Here is a 24,068-nt window from a genome sequence, read left to right on the forward strand (position 1 = left end):
TATGTAACAATATATTTATATTAAATCATATTATTAAATATATAAATTTTATAACAGCGAATTAATTAATATTGACTAAAATAATTGAATAATAGAATTGGTATTTTGTAAATATTTAAACAAAACAACAAAATGAACTTTTTTAAATGAAGTTGTTCATATGCCAACGTTTGCCTTAACAGTTCCTACATTTTTAAAAGCAAATACAGTGTTGCAACTTTTTGACAGATAATTGTTAATATAAAATGTTCAAATAATTTGTATTATATTCTAATATAGTTAACGGATATTGTTTAATAATTAAGAAATTAATCAACATGACGCATTCATTTAAATTTTAAATAAAAAAACAAGGTCAACATGTTTTGCAAACTATTTTCAAATGTATCCGTTTAAAATACAAGTAAAAAATTACTTACATAAATCATATAAAATTTTATACAAATTAAAATTTAATATTGATTTACTCTGACTTGAAACATATATTCAAAGACTTACTATTTCGTAAAAAAGGAAACGTTAATGTCATTGTATGGCTAAAGGCCATAATTATTACAATAATTCTAAGTTAATGATTTCACTATTTTAAATTATTAATAGTTTTGTCGATTTACTTTGATTTGCATAATAATAAATACAAAAGCGCTTATATGAAAAAATATTTTTAATCTGTATTCTGTAAATTGTGGTATTTATTGTAAATACTGTTCGAACTTCGAATTTCATTTAAAATATAAGACTTCTTTGCCATGTTTAATTAATTTAAGTTTAAAATATATTATTTTATTATTGAGTTTCTGATTTTTTAACAATAAAATATTAATATCCATAATAAGTTGCTACTTCAAGTTAAATTTATAATTTTTTACATAATTTGAAAACTAAAACATGATGAAACAAATGTTATAACAACTATGAAAAAGCAACTTTATTTTTATTTTGTACAAATTATAATTTGTTAAAGATTATGTTTAGACACTAAAACATGTAAGTTTAAAAATAGATATTGTTAATACTTTTTTAGAACACTTTAAAATAAAATAATGGCAGCCTATACATTAATAGTAATCGTAAATGAAAACAAACGTTATATAATAAAAAAATTGCGATTAAACTTTTATATTGACATTTTCAATTATAGCTAGTCATTTCAAAAAAAATATTTTTAATATTTTACATCATTAAGCAGTCTATGATTGAAGCCCATCGAAAGTTAAAACCATAAGACAATAATAAACTAGAGTGAAACATGTCCGTTATAATTAAAATAATAAAAAAGTAAAACTATAATTGATTTTTAGTTTCACACTATTTAAAAAAATAGGCGTATAATATTTTTGTGGACAGGCTCTAAGCAATTCATATATTTCTATCAGATAATATAAGTGAAAGTATTTAAATGGAATTCACTTCACACAAATTATTTTTATGTCACAGTAGGCAGATGAACCTAGTGTTAAGACAGTATGTTTCCATAATTTGGTTAAAAAAATTGAATACCATCACCAATTGAGTTAAACATTCTATTATCTTTTATTTTAAGAACTTAAAACAAAAATGTCAAAAAAAATCATTGAAGGGGAACCTCGTTAATTAAGTCGTCGTCGTCTTTGTGGCGAAGCGACGCGACAGTTGTTGGTTCGATTCCCATTCATGGAAATTCACTACTTCATTAAGTGTCTTAACAACAGGTTCCTTTTGCTCACACTGCTATATGTGGAATACAATATGAGCAAAAAAAAATCTTAGGCCATTGTCCTCAAATAAAAACCCACCAATCAGAAAATTAAAAAAAAAAACATTGACATATCAAAATGTATATTTTGTACATATAATAGTTTAAAGACAGACATCGGAGGCATAACTTAATTTATTTTTAAATGATAACAGCATTTTCTATTTTTATTTTAGTTTATTATGTTATGTGACTTAAAAATAAAATATTTTTAAAAAATTGCCTTTTTCTTTAATTAATGAGTATGCCCCTCTCTTGCCCTGTAAAAAAAAATAATGCATGTTAAAATTATTATAAAAAAATGCGGCATGTGTACGATTATACACTCGACAGTTTGCAGGTTCGATTCCCACTCAAGGAAATGTAATGTTTAATATTTTGAATTCCTCGGTTTGGTAACGAGGTAAAGGGTGTCGTTTCCCTCTTTCTGCCGATTGATCATTATTTTAGATATTCCAAAATGTTTTGCTATAAAAAGATATAAAAAATCAAACAAACACCTTTTCATGCCCTGATACAGCCCAGTGTAGTAACCACTCATGTACCAGCTGAGCAGCATTGAGGAGACCGCCTGGTCTTCATTGTCCACTCCGCTGTGGAGACCCAATGGTGGCGGAGGGATCGGCATATCCATGGCTCCTAGCTACAAATAAATAGTTATATATTAAATGAACATTATTATTTCAACAACATTATCAACATTATTATTAGTGGAACTTGTATGCGGATTCCTCTGCTTCAATTTATTTTTATATTATAGACCAATTATGTAAAATATATCCATCTATCTTTTGGTTTTTTTTATCAGTGGAATGCGATAGGCTAAGAATGAATATGAAATCTCTACATAAAATGTAGCCTATGTGTTATTGTGATGTATAAAGTTTTATCAAAAAGTCATGCTTTTGTGCATACAGCTGACGTTCATCGATTTTTAAGACGTTATAACGTTATTTAAAAAAGTGTATTAAATAATTTACTTACATTTCTTAATTGAGCTAGATCTGGCATTGGCATTTCTGGAAAATTGAAACCATTCATTGGTTTCTGTTTGTTTTTCTTCTTACCGGACTTCTTTTTCCTTTGGAATGACACTGAAATGTGAAAAAAAAAAATATCATGACGATTGATGACAGAATTCTAAAGAAAATGTAAAAAAGCATCCATTTCAAATAAAAAAACATGCAACCAATTTTTTATTTGAAATAAAAAAATATGGTATACAGCACGACTATCACTTTTGAAAGAGACAGTCGTGCTGCGTGTGACTGTAAGAGCGACTGTTGCGGGTTCGGTTCCAACTTGGGGAATGAATTATGTAATTTTTCATTTCCCTACTCTGGTAACAAGAAAAAGTGCGGCGTTGAGTTCCGTTATTCTACAGACAGTCTTGAAAATACGGCAGACAGTGCTCAATAGTGTCGTAACATTAGGTTCCCTTTGCCTACCTTTTTATGTGCAGGATACGGCGTGAAGTTAAAAAAATATATAAAAAGAATAATTTTTTTAAAAGTTTACCTGTACTCCCAGGACTCAATGCTCTATCGCTACACTCCATATTTTCTACATTGGACAAATTATTTTGATTATAATTATCCATTTTGTCAGCTAATGCATCTTCAATCTGGTGTGTCCTCTCCATCTTACCTACTGATGATTTGAGCGAGGAAATTGGTACTATTTCAGAATTTTCATATCCTGTAAAATGTGACAAAGGTATTTATTAAGTAACTAGCTTTTTACACCTGACTTTACACCTTCAAATGGAAATAACTAAGAGTTGTGTATGACACATGATACATTCTATGGCCCGTATTTATAAATCACTCCTCAAGTCCAAGGACACACAACAATCTTGAAATGCTGTTTTCATTCATAGATTTGTAATTTATGAAAGATAACAGCATCTAAAGACATGGGTGTGTCTTGAGATTTCTGGGGGTGGCCTGGACTTTAGCTTTGTTGCAGATATGTCCATGAAAATGTTTTTATAATTTTTCATGCTAATTGGGAATATTATACATAATATTAGACACACCATTTGCCCATCCTGTGACATGCAGGGTACAGGTGAAGCTAAAAAAGATTATACATAAAAAAAGAAAAATATATATCATATTTAATCAGTGAAAGCACTAAGACTAAGAAACATTCTTTTGGTGCTGATAGAGTTTTTTTTCCTTCATGTCTGAACAACACTTTAAAAATGATAAGCTTAAGTAACTATTATAGTCTTACCTAAAAATCTAACAACACACTCCTTGTTATTAATAATTCTTAGCAATAATGCTTCATACTCAATACCATCTCCCTCATAAACAGCACGACAATGCATGCCAGCTTTCCATTGTGATTTATCTTTTTTCTGTGATTTTGTATTAGAATGAGATTTCGATTTAGGATCTGAAAATTTTGCAACATATTTTAACATAACATATCTTAGCTTCACACTGTACATAGCAGGGTTGGTAGAGGATACTTAGTATTAAGACATTCCATCAAAATTGATCAATTATCAAGACATTGTGTGTTGAGTTGCAGAACTCATCTTGACTTACACATAATTAATGTACAACATGTGACTCAAAATCACAGCATTACAGGCTTACCCCATTATAAAGACCTCTATTCAATAACTCTTTAATCACATTATTAATTGAAAAACATAGTTTATGAAAACTTTTGATTGTATTAGTCTTTTAAAGTGAAGTTATTTTAAGTTAAAATGTATCACATAATATGTTTTTGTATTAAATGAGTTTAAGCATAATTAATGGTATTAGGTACTTGCCATTTTCATGTTTTGGAACTGTATTAGTTGACATTGCTACTCTTTTGGCAACCTCTGCATTAGCTATCCTTAAAGCTTTATCATAAGCATCATTTAGCTTACTATCATCCCAGATGTCTTCTTCTTCGTCATCTCGTTCGGATTCAGACTAAAAGATGTTTTATAAGGGCAAGTGGCAAAAAACTTGGTTAAAATTAGACTTCCTACATTGTTGTCACATCTTTCATTTATAATCAAAATGTATGAACTATTAAAAGTAATACATGACGAGATATTTATAATTTATTTTATATATAAACAACCATCTTTTACGACAAAAATAAAAAGTACTTACAAGATTCATTCCTTTCACGTACAATATATTATCGATTTTTGACATTATAAAAAGAATACGTGTAAATTTTCTTTATTTTTAACTTTTTTTTGTTTAAGTTAATATTTATACAAAAAACAAAAGGATTAAAAAATATTGAACATGTGAGAATCAACAAAATTTAAATAACAGCTGTCAAACTGTCAAATATGATCACAGAACACATTTACTCATTTGAATACATTTACTCATTTGAATATGATGCACAAAATGTGCTGCCATTGTAAAATGAAAATATTTATTTTGTATTAACGTTAAATGAATATTAGTAATCGTTTAAATTTCTTTCCATTCTTATTCAAAGTAACGCAAGTAATTAGTATAATAACAAAACAATGACTACTTTGGCTCATTAACTTTTGTTGTTAAAGAAAAACATTGCAGTGCATTGATGTGATGCTAGGTGAGAAAATATTGGCAATTTAAATATTTTTATATTTAAATAAAACGAAAAATAGAAAATTATGGATGAGCTTAACTTTGCTAATAAATAAACGTAAATTCATATGTTTGTAGCTGTCTAGAATTTAATATGAACTTATTTAGGTGATGATGGTTATGAATTGTGATAGCAATATTGAACAATAATAAATTTATAATTTTATATCCGTATATTATTTAAAGAAGTGGGCAAAGAGTCTTTAATAACACACCACGCCTTTTTTTATTGTTCTCCCCACATATCGTTTAGCACAATAAATTTCTTCTCTCGACTTTTCGCTCTGGTAACGAGGCAGAGTGCCTCGTTGAGTTCCACCACCCAACGAGTAATAGTTCCGGTGAATAATAAGGAACAGAAGTGTTTAAGGAGAGCAAAGTATCCTAACATTAGGTTCCTATTTCCCATTGCCTACATTGTGCATAAACTATGTACACTACATGTGCGGGATACAATGTGATGCAAAAGAGAAAAAACAATTCTCAAGTGGAATTTGAACCTACCAGTATCGCGTATATACTAGTCAACAAATGATTTTATCCCGAACACCAGAAATCTAATTAAAAGTATATATTCTTAAATTTGACCTACTTAACAATTTCAATAGATAAAGCGGTGTATAATATTAAGGCTCATCACACCTAATGGCACATCTGTGGTCCTCACAAAAAGCTGTTACCCAAGAAAAAAGAATGATTGTTTCCTCAGTCCTCACAAAGTTATTCGTCGAAATATTCAGTTGGGGTCGCCTTATCATAACGGCGGCGTTCCCTCATTAGGTTACCTGCAATTTTTTGCCGGGATCTGCTTCCGACAGGTACAAATAGCCAACAGATCGGCTGTTTTCATTAAATTCTGTTACATTTTCATACCGCAAGCTTTGTTGGGGTGAATATTATAATAATGTAAAGATTATAATAATAATGTCATGACTCTAAGTTGATGGTGAATATAAAGCTAGATATATTAGTATATGTTTATTAGACGAATATATTATATATAAGTATATTTATATGTTTATTGGACGATTCACAAGTGCTTATAATAGTCTATTTGAATAAAGAATATTTTGAATTTGAATTTTAATATAGGTAGGTAGATGTATATGTTTTCAAAATGATAATGTTATTATATCACGAAAATAATACACTGTATTCCGCACACAGCAGGGTAGGCAGAAGAAACCTAATGTTAAGACACTCCGTTTCCCACTTTCCGTCGAATTTTTCGAGGCATTGCGTGTCGAGTGACGGACCTCAACGCCGGACTTTTGCATTGATGCCAGAGCGAAGAAATGAAAATATTAATAAAAAATAATTTATTCCCTCGAGTGGGGATAGAACCCACAACCGTCGCGTTACAGTCTCGCCTCTGCGCCACGAAGGCCTCAAATTAATTTCCTGAGAACCACAATTAAAAGTAGGTTAAACATTGGGCTAAAATTTCATCTTAAATTTCAATACAATTAAGTAGCGGTTTCCTCTCATCGTGTTGTACTTTAAACTGAACCTTTTTATGAAGTTAGTTAAAAGTTTAATATTCTTTCATAATAACATTTTAAAATAATGTTATAACAATATGTTTTAAGCAATTTTATTTTGGCTATAAATAAAAAAATATATTATTGTGTAGCTTTTGTTCAAACTTCCTCTGATTATAAGTACGATATTTGTATACAAACGCTAAAAACCGAATTTAAATTTAATAAATTACGTAACATTAAATGGATATATTTTGTCAACAAACAATAATTATCATTATATTTTATACATTCTCAGCTTCAGCTTCACGCTGTATCCCGCACTTCAGCAGGATAGACAGAGGGAACATATTGTTAAGACATTCTCAAATTATATTATTTCCAAAGAAATAAAGAAATTAGTTTCCATTTGGCTTATAAACATTTGGTTTAGTTACGTCGGGTTCGGAAGGCTAAAAGGGGGTGTAATGACCCATTTTAAGTGGCTAGTCCGTAGAGTAGTGGTAATATGCAAACTCGATCCAGATTCTCTGAATAGGACATGTTTGATATACATAGATATGTCTATCTGTCTACGTAGTGGGATAGAAATTGAGTATTATAGAATTGCATCCATACAATTGTTCGAATTTATACGGAATTGTGTAAGCGTATTCAAATTCAAATTCAAATTCAAAATATTCTTTATTCAAATAAACTTTATAAGCACTTTTGAATCGTCGAATGTACGTGTCAACAAAAAGCTACCACCGGTTCGGAAGGCAGTTCTGCTGAGAAGAGCCGGCAAGAAACTCAACAGTTGCTCTTTTTAAAGTCAATGGTATATTTTACTATTACATTAGCTGGCAGCTATCCTGCCTGACATTCAATAGACATTAATTCCATACATCTTTATCCTCTAAATATTCTTGAACAGTGTAATAAGCTTTACTTGTTAGAATTTTTTTAACAGATATTTTAAATTTTGGTAGTGGCAAATTATATTGAATACCTAGATATACTACTGTTGGATGTTTTATCCTTGTAACTGGAACCTAGTGTTAAGACACTCCGGTCCTAATTTTGCGCAGAATTATGGAGGCACTGCGTGTTGAGTGGCATAACTCCACGTCGCGCTGTGAACGATGTGTCATGGTGTTGCTAAAGACGGCCAATTATGTTGCTAAAAAAGACCAATGTATAACTCACATTAGTGATATTATTACCTATAGGTATTATTAATTATCATTTGAAATAACTACTTTTATAGTTTTTATAATAAAACAACACTATATTTATTTATTTTTTTTAAATATCTTCACCTATTTATAAAAACAGTACCTAACTTACGTGATGAATGTAAATACCGCTAGCTAACTTTGTATCACAATCATTGATATTGTTACCTTATCTTATACTCATATATTTTGTATTATAATCTTTTTATTTCTATTATTCTTTTCTTTAGATCTACATTCGTCTTATACTAGATTTTACCTTAAAAAAATGTCCATTTTTTTATATCTTACTTTCTAAACGTATTAAAGGAATATGACAATTGACATTGTGTTGACATTTACAAATTTTCAGGATTGACATTTCACACAGTATTAATTTTTCGCGAATATTTTAAAGTGGAAAATTAATCATTTACTCTATATAGTATGATAATGAAGATATACATTACTAAATACACTTAAACAGCTACCTTATCCGCAATTGTTTACTTTCTAGTTTAGACATATTGAGTTTTTTGTTTACCAGAATATTCAAATGTAATATTTTAACTTTGCCGAATATTTTGATCTAAGACTCTTTTAAGGTGGCTTCTATATCACATATTTTATTTCCAAAATGGATCCGAATGATAACAATAACATTAGTGAATCAGTGCAATTAGACTTAATAACAGTTAAAGCTGAATTAAAACAAGAGCTGATAGAAAATGTGGATATCACTGAGCAAGACATACATATAACTCAAAATATAAATGTAACTATTGACAATTCGAACGATAGTACAGTGAGTGGTCAAAAACGAAAACATGTTGAAGACAATTCTTTAAATGTACAGGAAGACGAAAGAATGAGTCATTCATCAAGTGCATCGAAAATTGTTGTGAAGAGACGAAGATATTCCGATTTTCAAAATGAAGATTCTTTGATGAATTCAGATACCGCTTCACCTGGACCTGTTCCTCAAGAAAAAGAAGATACTCGGCACTTTACTTTGTTGGTAACAAACTTGTCTAATGAATGGACCTCTGAGGAAGTTATTGATTTTATTAAAGAACAGGTATGATTTCTTATGATATTTTTCTTTTTTCTTCTTTGATTATGGTGCTATGTATTGCTATTGCTAGTATTTGTCTTATATGGAGAACACAAATGAGGTTGTATGGTAGAAATAAAGAACATTACCCAATAAGTTAATAAATGTTAAAGTAAAGTTGAAATTATTGCCTTCACCCACAACAAATCATTCAGAATATACACAAACATAAAACAATAAGTCATTAACAACTAATATTTTACAAAACTTAAGTTATAGTTTACTTTTGTTATTATATATTTAATATTTCTGTGTGAAGCTGATTTGGCATTAAAAATTACATATTACATACAAAAATAATAGAAAGAATTGTTGTTCACAAAGTATGTAGTTTAATTTAAACACTACATAGAAAAATAATCACTGACTTGGTATACACAAATAAATGTCACACATTTTATGAAAAACACACAAGACTCTTTCTTTAATAATTTTACATTGTTAACTGTCAAAAACTAAAAATTCTAGTATACATTTTTGAGACCTCATATATTTCATGGTGGCACAAGCTTCAAGGCATGGTGCCAGAGCAATAAAATGAAATATCTGTGGTTCTCATATTGTCATTTGAATATGCTTAATATATAAAATCTTGTTAACTTACAATGTTTGCATATACTTTAGTGTGGGATCTATATATCCAAGATAAATGATAGCAGAGAAAATACTGACACCAATTGCCAAATGAAGTTAAAATTTAATAATAAAGCTCAATTGAACAAGGTTTTATCGAAATTAAAAAGAAAGGAGGTAGAAGGAAAACTTTTGGCTCAAATTGTGGGTAAGAGAAAAAAATGACTTGAATAATATATATTACTGTCTTATGTCTACATTGTTTCTAGGTGAATTTCTAAATGTATAGTAAATAATGATAAGTTTTAATGGTGAGCACTTTGTAGCACATTATCTAACTGAAAGTGTGGGTTTGATTTCCACTTGAGGAAATGAATAATATGTTATGTTTGTTGTGGTGTGAATTATTTATTGTGTTATTATAAGTTTGGCAGAACACAAGGCATGAAGTGTCTTAACACTAGGTTCTCTCTACCTGCCCTGTGATACTATCTACTATGTTTGTACTATCTAATATTAGTATTAAGGTGAAATAAATAAATATTTGAATATAGTTTTTTATGTTCTTTTTAATGAATATTTGATGTAATGGTTTGAATTTGATTAAATTGAAAATATTATAGTATCTGTATCATTCTTATAGAATTTTTAGAAATAGAATTTTTCAGTCTCTTGTGATGCAGGGGAACTAGTGTGTGACATAAACTTGAGTTGAGGGTTCGATTCCCACTCAGGTAAACAAGTATTTAATTTATTAATTTCATCACTCTGGTAAAGAATGCATTTGGCAGAACATAAAGAATGCGAGACTGCTATGTGCGGAATTCAGCGTGAAGCTAAAATAATGCTTACTTTTTAGACCCTCATGATGAATCTCAGAGTGATGCAGAATATGAAACAATGGTTCATATAGATGAAAGGTAGGTTATTTTTATTTTTGAATTGTATAATATTATATTTCAATAGTTATTACTAATATGTATTTAATATTTAATGAATTTAGTATATATATAGCTTAAAATGATTTGATGCACATAACAGTTTTTTTACATTAAAGTTACAAAATATAATATATTTTTAATAGGGAAACAGTGCGAGATATATCTTCAGTGTTAACGCAAGTGTTAGAGAGTGATGAGAATTCATTTCACTTGAAAAAGGAATATTTAGAATCTCTCGGTATAAAATTGCCTTTGACGAATTGGGTGACAGTGACTAATGTGAGTTTATATTTATTTTTACTATTATATAACTTACTGAGACTGCAAATGCGACGGTCGTGGGTTTCCATTATGGGGATTCTAACTTGGTGGGAAAAATATCTATTTTGACGTACCTTGATGGTATCCAGGAGGAATAGCCTTTAGGGTGTTCAAATAAAACTTAAATTTCTTTTGAATATGTATGTCTGATATTATATATTTTTATGTACTGCCATAATATTAACAGTTTTATTTATTTCCCTGTTATGAATCAGTTCCGGTGTGATAAAACGGAGCTCAAAGAGGTTTTGGAGTTATGTGGAAAAGTGTTAGTATGTTCGGTGGTGACGATCAGCACGAAATACGCTAATGTCATGTACAGTCATCCTTTAGAAGCAGTGCAGGTGAGAAAATATTTTATGTTTATTTCTATTCCATTTATTGTATTATTATATATTGTATTACTGTCTACTGTTATAATTATATTTTACTCGCTGCAATTTTGAGTCAATATAATATATCTTTTTTAGGCAATATCAATGCTTAACGGTCAAAAATTATACGGGAAGCCATTAAAATTGACAATGAACAATGCGGTCGATATGAAAACATTTTTGCCAAAAGGTCTACAAGACTTAGGTCCAGGTCTTGGCCAATTTGGCAAACCGTTGCCAGATCTGGCAGATCAGTACAAAAACTTTTTAAATGGGAAAAACTCGACGATCGATGCTCATTTGTTTCATCAAGATTGGGTCAATAAGTTAGGGTTGACCCTAGAAGATAGTTCTTATGTACGCCCAGTAAATAGTAGTCCAATCAATGATGATAGTGTGTCCGAGCAAAGTCGGGAGTCATCGCCGAGAGGTAGCAGTGTCCAAGCAAATCAGTTTGGGCCAATCGGACAAAGGCCACCTAGGCCAAGAAGTACGCCTATAAATAGGCCCCAAATTCATAATAATCCAATCACAAATTTTAATAATCAACCTGTCGTTGTGCCAAGAGGGTCAAATAACACGATTCCTGGACAAATGCAAGGACCTAGAGCTCCCAATCCGAATATGGCTTACCAAAATTGTCCACCTATTCCGGGAGTAGAGACAAATGATCCTAGAACCTTCCAAAATGGAGTAAGACCTGGGCCCATGTCGGGTCCAATTGGTCTTAATAGCCATATGGGTCCACGACCAATCGGGCCAATGATGGCGCCAAGTCCAAGACTACCGATATCAGTCAATAATCGCTTTACTGGGCCAATGAGTCCAATGATCGGTCCAAGGCCAGTTGGGCCGGGTTCAATGGGTCCAATTTCTCATAGTGGGCAAATTGGATCTGTAGGGCCAGTAGGGCAAGTTGGACTGGTGGGACCTGTTGGGCAAGTGGCGCAAGGAGGGATAGTAGGGCAGGTCAGTCAAATTGGGCAAGTGGGGCAAGCAGGGCTAGTAGGGCAAGTCGGACAAGTTGGACAAATGGGTCGAGTTGGACCAGTAGGACAAGTTGGACCAATAGGACTAGTTGGACAAATAGGACAAGTAGGGCCAGTGGGTCAAGTTGGACAAGTAGGACAAGTTAACCAAGGTTTCCAAATGGGCCCAAGACCAGGACCAAATGGGCCAATGCCAGGCCAAAATGTAGCCGGTCATAATATCAGGCCAGTTATGTCATCCATGACATATATGACACAAGCCAGCAACAGTGCGTATAATGTCCAAATGTACAAGAGCAATGACCCAGTCACACTTCAAATCAGTAATGTAAGTATATTTTTATTATATATTTTTAGTACAGCAAAGATGTTGAGGCTATCGTGGCACTGCGGTACAGCGTCTGACTGAAGGCGACGTTTGTGGGTTCGATTTCCACTCGTGTTATTTAATTATTTTCATTGCTTCGCTCTGATATCTACATAACAACTTTAAAAAAGGTTATCTTTTTGTATTTTAACGTTTAACGTAATGTATTTTTTAATTTTGTTTTCTTTTTTAAAATTTCGTCTAAATAATTCGTGCGAAATCGAAACGTTGGACATGATGTTGTTTTACTGTGACGTCAGTTGGTCTTGAAAACAATTGTACCTATGCACAGAGACAGCGTTTATCTGTTGATACTTTGCTTGACCTGTTTCGATTGTATATTTTTGATTATCTGTTATATTGGGTATCCAATATATGCCAAATAAGGCTCAATGTTTAGAGCAAAACACCTAATTGGGTAATATTTTACTCTAAAAATTGAGCAATTGCTCAGCAACTGTATCGTTTTCAGCTACCGCCCACAACAAATTTCGTGAATCTCGGTCAGAAATTGTCTGAATTGGGACATGTAGTGTTCCTAGAGTTCACTACGCCGGGTTGCGCTATAGTGAGATTCGCGAGTCCCGCTGACGCTGAACGATGTTATCGTATCCTTTTTTATAAAAAAAAAACATTTTATATATCGATACCCTCTCTTAACACGCAATGCCTCAAGTATTCGGCGGAAAGTGGGGAATGGAAATGTCCTCATGGGAACTAAGAGAACCTGGGAACCTAGTGTTAAGACATTTCCGATCCTCATATTCCGAAGAACTCTGGAGGCATTGCGGATATCAACCCCGCTTTCTTCGACACCAAAGCGAAGAAATGTAAATATTAAATATTTAATTTTCTCTGTTTTCCGTCGCATGTGCCCCTGTAACACGACTGGACTCAACTTTTTACTACGTATTCTCTGCGAATAACAAAATTGGTTTCACTTAATTGTAAAATCGAATATGTAAGTTTCTAAAATACTTAAATTACGAATATAATCATTATTTTTATTAAATACACAAATATTCGTATAGTTCAAGTAGACGTCGCACGGGGGGCGCTAGTACTAAAATAAAAGCTTAAAATTAATATTATAAATCACTCAAGAGTCGAGACTGACAGTATGTGAATATTAAACGTGTATACATTACACATTAGATTAGATCATAAATAATATTGTAGACGTATATTTCGTTCATTGTCATATTATCGTTTATCATCCATCAATCTTAATAAAGCTTGCCGAAAAAGTTTTTGATATTGAAGTCTTATTAAGAAAACACATATAACTGTTATAATATATGTAAGTGTATTGAGACCGTCGTGCCGTTCCCACTTAAGGGAATATTACTTTCGTTTTTTTATTCTGATATTAAAAGGTGTTAAGATCCGGGCGGATCTTCATCACGTAATATCTCGAATACTGTGACGCGTAGGGAACGGAGTGATCTAACAATGTGTTTCCTCTGCCTACCCTACTAAATGCTAGGTATTTTAACTTATTATTGTAGTACATACTAATATGTAATAATATAATATAATAATATTTATTTATTTCAAAAAATTGTAGTTCATAACAAAAACAGTTTATGACGGTAATAACTACAGTAGTATGACACTGTGTCGCAGTTATTAACGCCCGCCTCATAAGCGTCGTTTCAAAAGATAGATCAAATTTAATTGCATAATTATACATATAAGAAAAATAAAAATTAAAAATTAAAAACCATGACCATAAAAAAAAATAATTAAACAATAATAATAAAGAATTACAATATTTAGGTAAATTTAGAATGTGTGTAATGTTTATATGTGCTTATATGTGTGTATGTGTGTGTGTGTGTGTGTCTGCGTGTGTGTGTGTGTGTATATGTATGTATGTATGTATGCATGTATGTATGTATGTATGTATGTATGTATGTATGTATGTATGCAACCTTGCTTGGATAAGTATGCTTAAGGTTAAGGATATGTACAATTAACTTCATTTAGGTGGCTAGGAGGTCTTCTGTTTGGTCGTAGTTTAAATTTAATAACCAGTTAGAGAGTTTCACTTTACATTGGTGAGAGTTTAAGGGATATATAAAGTAACTGTAGGTTCTACCCAGAATATAGAATATGAAAATATATGTGCATGCACATGATATTATTTTTTCTTTTTTCACATACAGTGTTTGCGATTTGTTTGTATTTTGTTTTTAAAAATACTGAATTTTCTATATTAAAATATTATTGCAGCGGGATTTCAACTGTCGCTTACCGAAGTTTGTTTTCCCCAACTTGTGTTGCAATTTTTTTTATAATAAAAGTTTGTTACTCGTTCTATATTTTTTAAATATTTTAATAATGATATAATGTATGCAAACTACCATTGTCTATAATAATAGACGGCAGATTTTGAAAAACTTATCTATAATGTTGAGAAGTATGTATATTATAATTACAACGTACATATATCATATTATAAGATTAAACATAAAAAAATAGATTTTAATTTCAAAAAATTCCACTAAAATTCGTCACTTGTGACATCAAATCTGAGTCAATACCAATAATTCTATACAACACAAATGTCAATTCGTTTGTTTACCACGGTGTGAATGTAAATAAATTGTGATTGTCGTCCAGTATGTTAAGGTGGGCTGCCGTATTTTCAGTTTTATTTTTTTAAAATAATTTATATTATATCTTGTACTTATTAATAAAATTAGTTCGTCTCTTGTAATCTATTAATAGGGTTTCATTTATTCTATTATTGGGAACTAGGACGCAATGAAAATTGAATCCAGAATGTTTTGTTACTAGTTTAATTAAAAAATATTTCCTTAACACATACATTACAGAGAATTACAGGAAGGTACTGGGATGAAATTCGCTCACGAACGCTCGATTTCTTGTAAGCGAGTTAATGCTCTTTACTTTTAAGGTGTTCATCACGTTTTTATTTGTTTTATTTATACATTTAATATTATTTAATATTACTTAAAATGAATATATAATGTTCTATTTAATCTATAAAATGAATTTAGGCTGAATTATTTTAAAATATATATTATGGTGAGTTATTTATTTTGCATTTAGGTACATAAATTTTAAATTATAAACGTTATTGTTTTCAAATTCTCAATGTCAAAACTGACATATACATTATTATTCTGTTTTTCATATTTTTTATCTTCTAATGAGATGAATAATTAAGAAAATACATAATATAATTACAGAAAGCTTTGTGGAAAATTTGAAGAAAGGAGAGAGAAGTGAGACAGTCGATATTTATATAGTTTGTTTTTTATTATTCATAAAATTATAATATTTTTCTTAATTTTCAGAAGTGACTCATTTTTATTGTAATATATTTGATTTTGACAATTCCGCAACTGCTTAAGTACTTTCCTTATACCGTAATGTAATATATTGTTCTAAAGGATTTCTAAAGGATTTCTAAAGGATTTTCTATATCTTTATTTATCAATCTGTGAAAGTGTCATAAAATTTATGTCATTAAGCTTATGGACCAAGAGCCTGTTGCAGCCAGACATTTTTATTTTATAAAACCTGAATGTTTCTCTGCGTGTACACCCAACACTGTTATGTACAATCAAAGAATATGAAATTTGGATGGCGGTTACTTTGGCAGTTAATAGATAAATAGGGGAATTTTTTTTCATATTTTTTTTCGAAACAATATTAGAAATGACGTTATCCACTGCCAGATACCTAGCATTGTTGGAAACCCGTGCCAGACTTTCCTAAATCCTAATAAATTGAAAGCACCTACGGAGTTATAATTTTTTTTCGGTTTTATAAAATAACAAAGGTCTGGATGTCACGGGCTCTTTCTTTATTATAATCATAACCGCCATATGTATAATATTGTAATTTTTTATCTTAAAAAAAATATTTCTAATCTCTTAAAAATGATCTCATTTTATGATTTTTGTATACTACATAATATGTATTGAATTAAATTTAAATATACTTTGTGTATGAAAATTTAATTAAGTCGTTTATTTGCAAGTATTTAATTATTAATAGTATTTAGTTTAGTGTACTTATTTAATAAATAAGTGACAAAAGAGTATTTAATGTTCAAATACTTCTTACATGTATAATTTTTTTTGTTTTTTTTTTCCATCTCCGATCGAGGCCGTAGCGTCGATTGTGGATTCGATTTCCACACGAGGGAATTACAATTTTTATTTCTTTTATTTTGTAGCAAGAAAATGCGGCCTCAAAATTTGGGCGTAAATTTTTCTACATGAGAACAGACTGTTGAATATAAACTTAAAATTTTAGAAGCTTAAAATTTTCTTTTGTCAGTTATCAAAGTAAATTACTTAGTATAGGTAAGTAATATTTAAAATAATCGTTAAAAATATTAATAATATATGTAGAAGTTTTAGTTAGTAACTACCTATTTAATTTAGTTTTAGTTTTTAATATTAAATTATACGTTTTAGGTTTTATTTATTTTTTATTTAGTAAGAATGTTTGATGTTTAAGGTTGCCTTCGATATTGGACTATATTGACTGAATGTTTCTATTAGTAAATAGCGTCTTTACTAAGTTAGAGAGGTTAGTTTTTTTGAATATATATATATTTTTTTAAATATTTATATTTGCAAGATATTCCGAAGCCCATTCACTTAAGTACCAAAGTAAATTATCTCCAATTCAAAACCCACTCGTCTCATCATTCAAAGTAAGTGCTATTTTAAGTGCGGCAAAATACATTCTATTTAGAATATTTTGAGCCGAAAACTATTCTCAAGAGACGTATAAAGTTTGAAAAACATAGAAATAAATTAATACATATTTTATCGGGGCGAGACCCAAAATTACTGACCCGTGTATCGGCCAGATGGGTTCATTTACATAATACATACAAGATATTTACGAATAACTCTTACGCTTTTATCGTTATAAATAATTTATATATATATATATATATATATATTGCTAATATAGTAATATATATGGAAAAATAATTTATGAACTGTCAACTTGTTGACATTATTTATTTTTATTTGTAAATTCTAGACTTCTAGTCGGCCTTTGTTGATATTACTGTTCGTAAGTGACATTTAAAATTAAACTCTTAAAACGTAGTGTTATATTAAAATATTATCAGTGTCTACAATAAACGCATTTATATAATAATATGAATAGATAATAAGAAACCTTGACCACTTAAATGTACTACTTAATTATATTCTTTCCCTTGTTTTGCCAATTCCATGAAGGCTTACAATAAAAATCTTATTTTTCCTAATTAAGCTGTCACTGTCAAAAATATAGTTAATATAATGCATAAAATAAACTATAACTATTAATTTTTAAATGGAATGTAAATAGTTAGTAATCGGAAGTTTTAATATTAAATAGGCTATTCGTATTTTATTATATTTGTTTTTATTTAATGGTTTATCTATTTTTTATTATATTGGTTTTATAATGTTTTAGATAATTTACGTATATATTTATTAACGGGTGGAAGGGTAATTTTTAAATAATATTTAATGTTATAAAATTATAGATTTGATTTAGTAAAATTGTCTTTGTTATCAATTACGTCATACTGTTAAATGTAGCTATTTTTTTTTAAGATGACATACTTTTTGTTTGAAGACAAATATTTCATATAAATAAAGTCATCTGAGAACAGCATATTGCGTATACTATTATATATTTCATAATTTACGAAATTATTTTAGTTTCAGAACAATCATCTTTCAAACATCATGAAAACAAACAAAAATCGCACTTAGGTCGACCAGTGTAAGACGACATATCTACAGGGTAAAATGACATACTCAGTTTGTGGCATAAAAACGCCATCATTATTTGTCGAGCATAGTTCACAAATAAATAGTTTCATCTTTGCTGGGGGGCTTTTAAACAATATTAAGGCCAGATTCATACAAGTTGCAAATTTTATGAGGTTGGACTCCGTTATCAGTCACTTCCTTTTCCCAAAGGGAAATAAGCTTCGTCACCTGCGGCTATTGAATGCCCTTGCTTTAGCAGCCTTATCAATGTCTTCTTGCGACCAATATATATTCGTTTGTAATTGCCAGGCATTTTGTAGGTCAAGCAAAAAAAAATACATCGATTCTATTTATAAGGGTAAGATAGTATGTCATCTTATACTCACGTTTTGTATGTCATCTTACCCAATAGATATATGAATTTAATTTTAACCGTTGTGACAAAAGGTTATAGGTTAGGATGCGCTTTTAGCGTTAGTTGTGTCATATAATAATCCTATTTTATTACATTTATAATTAGTTCAAATAGAAAATCTTTATCTTACATGTCTTTTCACCATCAAGCAAAAGCGAAAGAAAAATTTGTTGCAATTGAAAATAACGAGAACATGAATTATTTGCCCATCTGCATTCATTTGCACCCATACTGAATTTAAGCACTAGCTGCATCTACAGACACTCTAAAACGTCACAAGATCGCACTTAGCGCTAATAGTTTCATCAATATTGGTAGTGTGTCATCTTATCATAGTATGCCATCTTGAGCACAATTCCCCTATGTGTTAAGGCTCGCTCTGATAACGAAGCAAAGCGCGGCGTTGAGTTCCGTCACTCAATACCTCTAGAATTCGGTTGAAAATGGGGAACGAAAATGTCGTAATGGAACGAAGTGTATTAGTATTAGGTTCCCGGGTTCTCTCTGTCTATCCTGCTCGGTGCTGGGATAAAGCGTGATCGTAAAAAAAAACCTGTATATGTGTTTTTTAACTTAAATATAGTACATGTTATAAATAATGCTTATAATTTACTTCAACTTCCCTCAAACTAATAGCTAATACTAAGTATGTTTATATTCGATATTTATAATATATTCGATAATTAATATTTTTATTTGCTTTCTAAATTTGTATGTTTTAAATGTTTATAATCGGGGAAATATTTTAATTACAAAATTTTATAGCCATTTCGTGAATTTCGTGAATTTTACAGCACACCTATGTTTAATTGTTCCTGCAAACGTATATTGGGTATAAGATTATGATTTTAGAATATTGTAAGATGTACATAGCGACTCTACGCTTTCAATCTATTTCTATTAGATAGAAATAAGATATTTGCCGAATTTTAATTTATAAAATATATATGATATATTCATATTTTTAATCTATATTAAAAATAATGGTAGAAACGCTTGACTGACATTTACGCTGTGTAAGAAAGTTCCTTGTTTTTTTAGGAAAGCTATGTTTTTAGATTATATTATTTAATTTTGCTATACTAAAGTATGTTTTGTATTGTTGAAATATTTATCTCTCTATGGCAAATGTATGGAGTTACACTAAGATTATTTTAATTGTAACTAAATATCATGTTTCATTATCATTGTGTATGAAATATTAATCAAATAAATAAAATCCGTGTCCTAATTTGTTTTATTTCATCTCTGTTCTGTGTTAACGTTGTTTACTAAATGGATCTCGTGATTACATTTTTAAAAATGAAATGCAATTTTGCAATTTTGTTTATTATAATCTTAATGAAAAAAATATAAAAAAAAAACAAACTTACGTCTACGTAGTAGGTAGGCAGGTAGATACTATATTTTTTAAATGATTCGCTAAAACTAAACATTTTTTGTTATTAGGATTGTTTTATTTTGACTTTAATTTTAAGTAATAGATTAAATTACTCTAGTTGATAGTGGGTAATGGTAATAGGTAAATAATATATCTGGTGGGTTACCGATAAAATAACATGTAAGCAGTACCTTTACCAAATATATCGATGATGTTGAGAAGGTATATTTAAAGTACATAAATAAATATATTATTAGAAATCAGAAGTGTTAAATATAAAAAAAATAAAATAATGTAGGATGGCATGAGGTTGATATAATTCAAAACTACCTTGACATAACAATAATTCACTTTAATCAATTAGAAATACCTAATTACTAACAATTTAACATTCGTTACCTTTCAAACATAAAATGACATAACTAATATGAAAAAATACAGTCGAATTGATAATCTCCTTTTCTTACAGAAGTCGGTTAAAAATAGAACGAACTCACAGTATCGACACCAACCACCTTCCCAGACGACGACCGACTCGCAAATTAAGTTGTCCTTTTCTTTTTCTACACATCCAACGCAGGCGGGCGTTGGAAACCGGCATCAGAGTGTTAGCCCTCTGGCCGAGGTCTCTCACGGCACCCATGACTAGAGGTGCGTCATTGGGGTGGCCCATGTGGCCCGAGGGATGTTTAACTGCCCTCCGGGACAGATACAAAGCGTGGGAGACGGGGGAAAGATAGGAAGAGCATGTGCCACCTGAGCGGTCAACTCAGCCGGGTGAGACCTTCGGTTACCCAGGGGAGGCCCTCGGTTACCCAGGGGAGGCCCAGCTTAAGTGACCAGCGACCGAGGTGGCTGCTCAGGGATCGGAATCAGGAGTGGGAAGGATATCCCTCGGGAGGCGATGTTTGGCGTCCGGTGGTCTGGCGCCTCTACGGGTGCAATGTTCATCAGGTGCAGGTGGTCCGATGCATCGGCACGGTGAAAACGTTGGACGCGAGCCGGCCGAGGTTAGGTTGTCGAAAGCTTAGGTTGTCCATGACTAAGCGCTTGTTTTATACGCGTGGGAATCGTAGTGATGGGTATCAATACCGCTCGCATATTGCTAATACAAAACATCGTTAACAATATTTTAAATGTAAATAATATTTGACAATATGAAAAATATAATTTTCCCAAAAAAAAATTGGCCGGTTGTAGCAGGGTAGGCAGAGGGAGCCTAGTGCTGAGATACTCAACGTTGCGCTTTTGTCTCGACACCAGAGCGAAGAAATTGAATATTAAGTATTTCGTATCCTCAAGTAGGAATGGAACCCGTTGCGTCGGCGGTCACACCCCTGCGCCACGACTGGAATATTATTATACATTTATATATATTTTTTCTCAAAGACTTAAAATTGTATTTGGAAGCTTCCAATGAAATAATTTTATTTAAATAATTATTTGTTTTTAAAGTAAATTTAAAATATTTAGAATAAAATGTTTCGCAACGACCAATGAACAGCATATATTTTATTTATACATATCATTACATACATAAAGTTATCTACATCGATTTTATGTTCACGATATCGTGAGCGAAGTTAATTATTACCAGATAAATACAGAAAAAAATATAATATGCTTTCATTTAAACGTAACAAGTATATTAGCAATGATTGACAAAGTTGTAGTAGTGACAGGTTCTAACAAAGGTATCGGCTTTAGCATAGTTAAAGAGCTATGCAAAAGAGGAGTAAAGACGGTTTACCTCACAGCCAGAGATGAGGGCAGGGGAAAGGAAGCAGTAAGTGATTTAAAAGCTGAAGGTCTAAATCCACATTTTTATCTTCTTGATGTCACCGATCTGAACAGCATAAAGAAATTTGCGGCATATTTGAAAAAAGTGCACGGTGGAGTAGATATTCTTATAAACAACGCTAGTATTACGCAGGTATTAAATGTCCCTTTTGATTATGAACATATAGCCCAAATCGTTGATATTAATTACAGAGGTGTACTGCGAGTCCAAAACGAGTTTTTCCCCATCATCAAGCGAAATGGGAGAGTAATAAACGTAGCTAGTGGTTGGGGCCATTTATTTTTCTTAAGAAATCCATACTGGCTCAAAGTTTTGAGTAACGAAGATATAACAATAGAAGATGTCAATGGTTTTATTGATTGGTACTTGAAATCAGTTAAGAATAAGTCGCTTACCAATAAAGATTTTGTTAATGAAACTTGCAATGGTTATAAGGCATCTAAGATGGCTATATGCGCGGTCACAAGGGCTCAGCAACGAATGATGGACAGAGAAGACATGAGGAATATTTCTATAAATTCCTTGCATCCTGGTACAGCTAGGACTGACATGACCAATGGTATGGGAGAAATCAGCAGAAGAATCAGCTACAGCGCCGATTTATTTAGCGTTAGATATAGACCAGACTGTAAAGGGGAAATATTTTTGGGATGACACTGAGGAAGTTGATTGGACGAGTTCCGTGGCTTTGCTACGTAAAGTGAAATATGTCAGATGAACATTTATATTTCGATAGATTTTTTGTATTTAGATCTTATAAATTTTTATTGGTATTTAAAATAAAAACAGAACACACATGTAAAAATATACTATGTCATAACCTTTCCATCATTTTAATTAGGACTTAAAAGAATCAGAACCCAACATATCTTCGTCTAAATACGCTACTACAGAAAAAAAACTTCTCCACGGTTGCAGTTTTCTGCAGTTTCACAGTCTTCATCAGATTCGGAAGTGTCGTCGCTGGTATCATCTTGGAGATAAATAATAAAAAAAATTGATTATAAATAAAACAAACCTGACTTAATAGCAATAGTCTATTTTGCTAAGAGTATATATCGACAGTATATATCGGAATTTATAGAAATATTCCTCGTGTCTTCTCTGTCCATCATTCGTTGCTGAGCCCTTGTGACCGCGCATATAGCCATCTTAGATGCCTTATAACCATTGCAAGTTTCATTAACAAAATCTTTATTGGTAAGCGACTTATTCTTAACTGATTCCAAGTACCAATCAATAAAACCATTGACATCTTCTATTGTTATATCTTCGTTACTCAAAACTTTGAGCCAGTATGGATTTCTTAAGAAAAATAAATGGCCCCAACCACTAGCTACGTTTATTACTCTCCCATTTCGCTTGATGATGGGGAAAAACTCGTTTTGGACTCGCAGTACACCTCTGTAATTAATATCAACGATTTGGGCTATATGTTCATAATCAAAAGGGACATTTAATACCTGCGTAATACTAGCGTTGTTTATAAGAATATCTACTCCACCGTGCACTTTTTTCAAATATGCCGCAAATTTCTTTATGCTGTTCAGATCGGTGACATCAAGAAGATAAAAATGTGGATTTAGACCTTCAGCTTTTAAATCACTTACTGCTTCCTTTCCCCTGCCCTCATCTCTGGCTGTGAGGTAAACCGTCTTTACTCCTCTTTTGCATAGCTCTTTAACTATGCTAAAGCCGATACCTTTGTTAGAACCTGTCACTACTACAACTTTGTCAATCATTGCTAATATACTTGTTACGTTTAAATGAAAGCATATTATATTTTTTTCTGTATTTATCTGGTAATAATTAACTTTGCTCACGATATCGTGAACATAAAATCGATGTAACTTTATGTATGTAATGATATGTATGAAATATATGCTGTTAATTGGTCGTTGCGAAACATTTTATTTATTTATTTATTTACACTTTATTGTGCACAATTACACATTAAGAAGAAAAAGAAGAGTATAAAAACGACAAAAATATAACAATTGACACACAAAAGGC

The 24,068-nt window shown here is 31.0% G+C and overlaps 4 protein-coding genes across 7 annotated transcripts; 2 read left to right on the forward strand and 2 right to left on the reverse strand.

Moving 5' to 3' along the window:
- Smn (survival motor neuron) lies at positions 1 to 5,048 on the reverse strand. Its single transcript, XM_085184911.1, has 7 exons — positions 4,861 to 5,048; positions 4,527 to 4,674; positions 3,974 to 4,138; positions 3,254 to 3,433; positions 2,720 to 2,829; positions 2,236 to 2,378; positions 1 to 1,995 (listed from the first exon to the last, which is right to left on the reverse strand). The coding sequence occupies exons 1-7, from the start codon at positions 4,903 to 4,905 to the stop codon at positions 1,971 to 1,973; spliced, it is 816 nt and encodes a 271-aa protein (XP_085041037.1). The 5' UTR covers positions 4,906 to 5,048; the 3' UTR covers positions 1 to 1,970.
- Positions 5,049 to 8,395: 3,347 nt separating this feature from the next.
- LOC146539660 (uncharacterized) lies at positions 8,396 to 20,100 on the forward strand. Of its 4 annotated transcripts, none has more exons than XR_014879506.1 (9): positions 8,396 to 9,092; positions 9,753 to 9,909; positions 10,561 to 10,621; positions 10,786 to 10,921; positions 11,179 to 11,307; positions 11,434 to 12,654; positions 13,166 to 13,301; positions 15,534 to 17,036; positions 17,194 to 20,100. XR_014879506.1 is itself a non-coding variant. In XM_085208212.1 (9 exons), the coding sequence occupies exons 1-9, from the start codon at positions 8,652 to 8,654 to the stop codon at positions 15,557 to 15,559; spliced, it is 2,226 nt and encodes a 741-aa protein (XP_085064338.1). In that variant the 5' UTR covers positions 8,396 to 8,651; the 3' UTR covers positions 15,560 to 20,100. The 4 variants fall into 4 exon arrangements, 2 of the variants coding, with proteins under 2 accessions (XP_085064338.1, XP_085064337.1); XR_014879507.1 differs by having other exon boundaries at positions 15,534 to 15,616; positions 15,912 to 20,100; XM_085208212.1 differs by having other exon boundaries at positions 8,396 to 8,789; positions 8,871 to 9,092; positions 15,534 to 20,100.
- Positions 20,101 to 21,908: 1,808 nt separating this feature from the next.
- Positions 21,909 to 22,709, forward strand: LOC146539661 (carbonyl reductase [NADPH] 1-like). The gene has a single exon (XM_085185191.1). The coding sequence runs from the start codon at positions 21,909 to 21,911 to the stop codon at positions 22,707 to 22,709; it is 801 nt and encodes a 266-aa protein (XP_085041317.1).
- Positions 22,710 to 23,092: 383 nt separating this feature from the next.
- Positions 23,093 to 23,797, reverse strand: LOC146539662 (carbonyl reductase [NADPH] 1-like). Its single transcript, XM_085185192.1, has one exon. The coding sequence runs from the start codon at positions 23,795 to 23,797 to the stop codon at positions 23,093 to 23,095; it is 705 nt and encodes a 234-aa protein (XP_085041318.1).
- Positions 23,798 to 24,068: the final 271 nt, after the last annotated feature.

The sequence above is a fragment of the Heliconius melpomene genome, chromosome 4, assembly GCF_056956725.1.
Source record: "Heliconius melpomene rosina isolate 202511_hmr_F chromosome 4, ASM5695672v1, whole genome shotgun sequence".
Taxonomy (NCBI): domain Eukaryota; kingdom Metazoa; phylum Arthropoda; class Insecta; order Lepidoptera; family Nymphalidae; genus Heliconius; species Heliconius melpomene.

Bases quoted from the DNA above. Each gene is read 5' to 3' on its own strand.
- Smn (XM_085184911.1), bottom strand. From the start codon at position 4,905: ATGTCAAAAATCGATAATATATTGTACGTGAAAGGAATGAATCTT. The intron at 4,675-4,860 runs GTAAGTACTTTT...AACATCTTTTAG, and splicing joins ACGTGAAAGGAATGAATCTT to TCTGAATCCGAACGAGATGA. The intron at 2,830-3,253 runs GTAAACTTTTAA...TTCACATTTCAG, and splicing joins ATTGAGTCCTGGGAGTACAG to TGTCATTCCAAAGGAAAAAG.
- LOC146539660 (XM_085208211.1), top strand. From the start codon at position 8,652: ATGGATCCGAATGATAACAATAACATTAGTGAATCAGTGCAATTAGAC. The intron at 9,093-9,752 runs GTATGATTTCTT...CATATACTTTAG, and splicing joins TTGATTTTATTAAAGAACAG to TGTGGGATCTATATATCCAA. The intron at 12,655-13,165 runs GTAAGTATATTT...TATCGTTTTCAG, and splicing joins TCACACTTCAAATCAGTAAT to CTACCGCCCACAACAAATTT.
- LOC146539661 (XM_085185191.1), top strand. From the start codon at position 21,909: ATGATTGACAAAGTTGTAGTAGTGACAGGTTCTAACAAAGGTATCGGC.
- LOC146539662 (XM_085185192.1), bottom strand. From the start codon at position 23,797: ATGATTGACAAAGTTGTAGTAGTGACAGGTTCTAACAAAGGTATCGGC.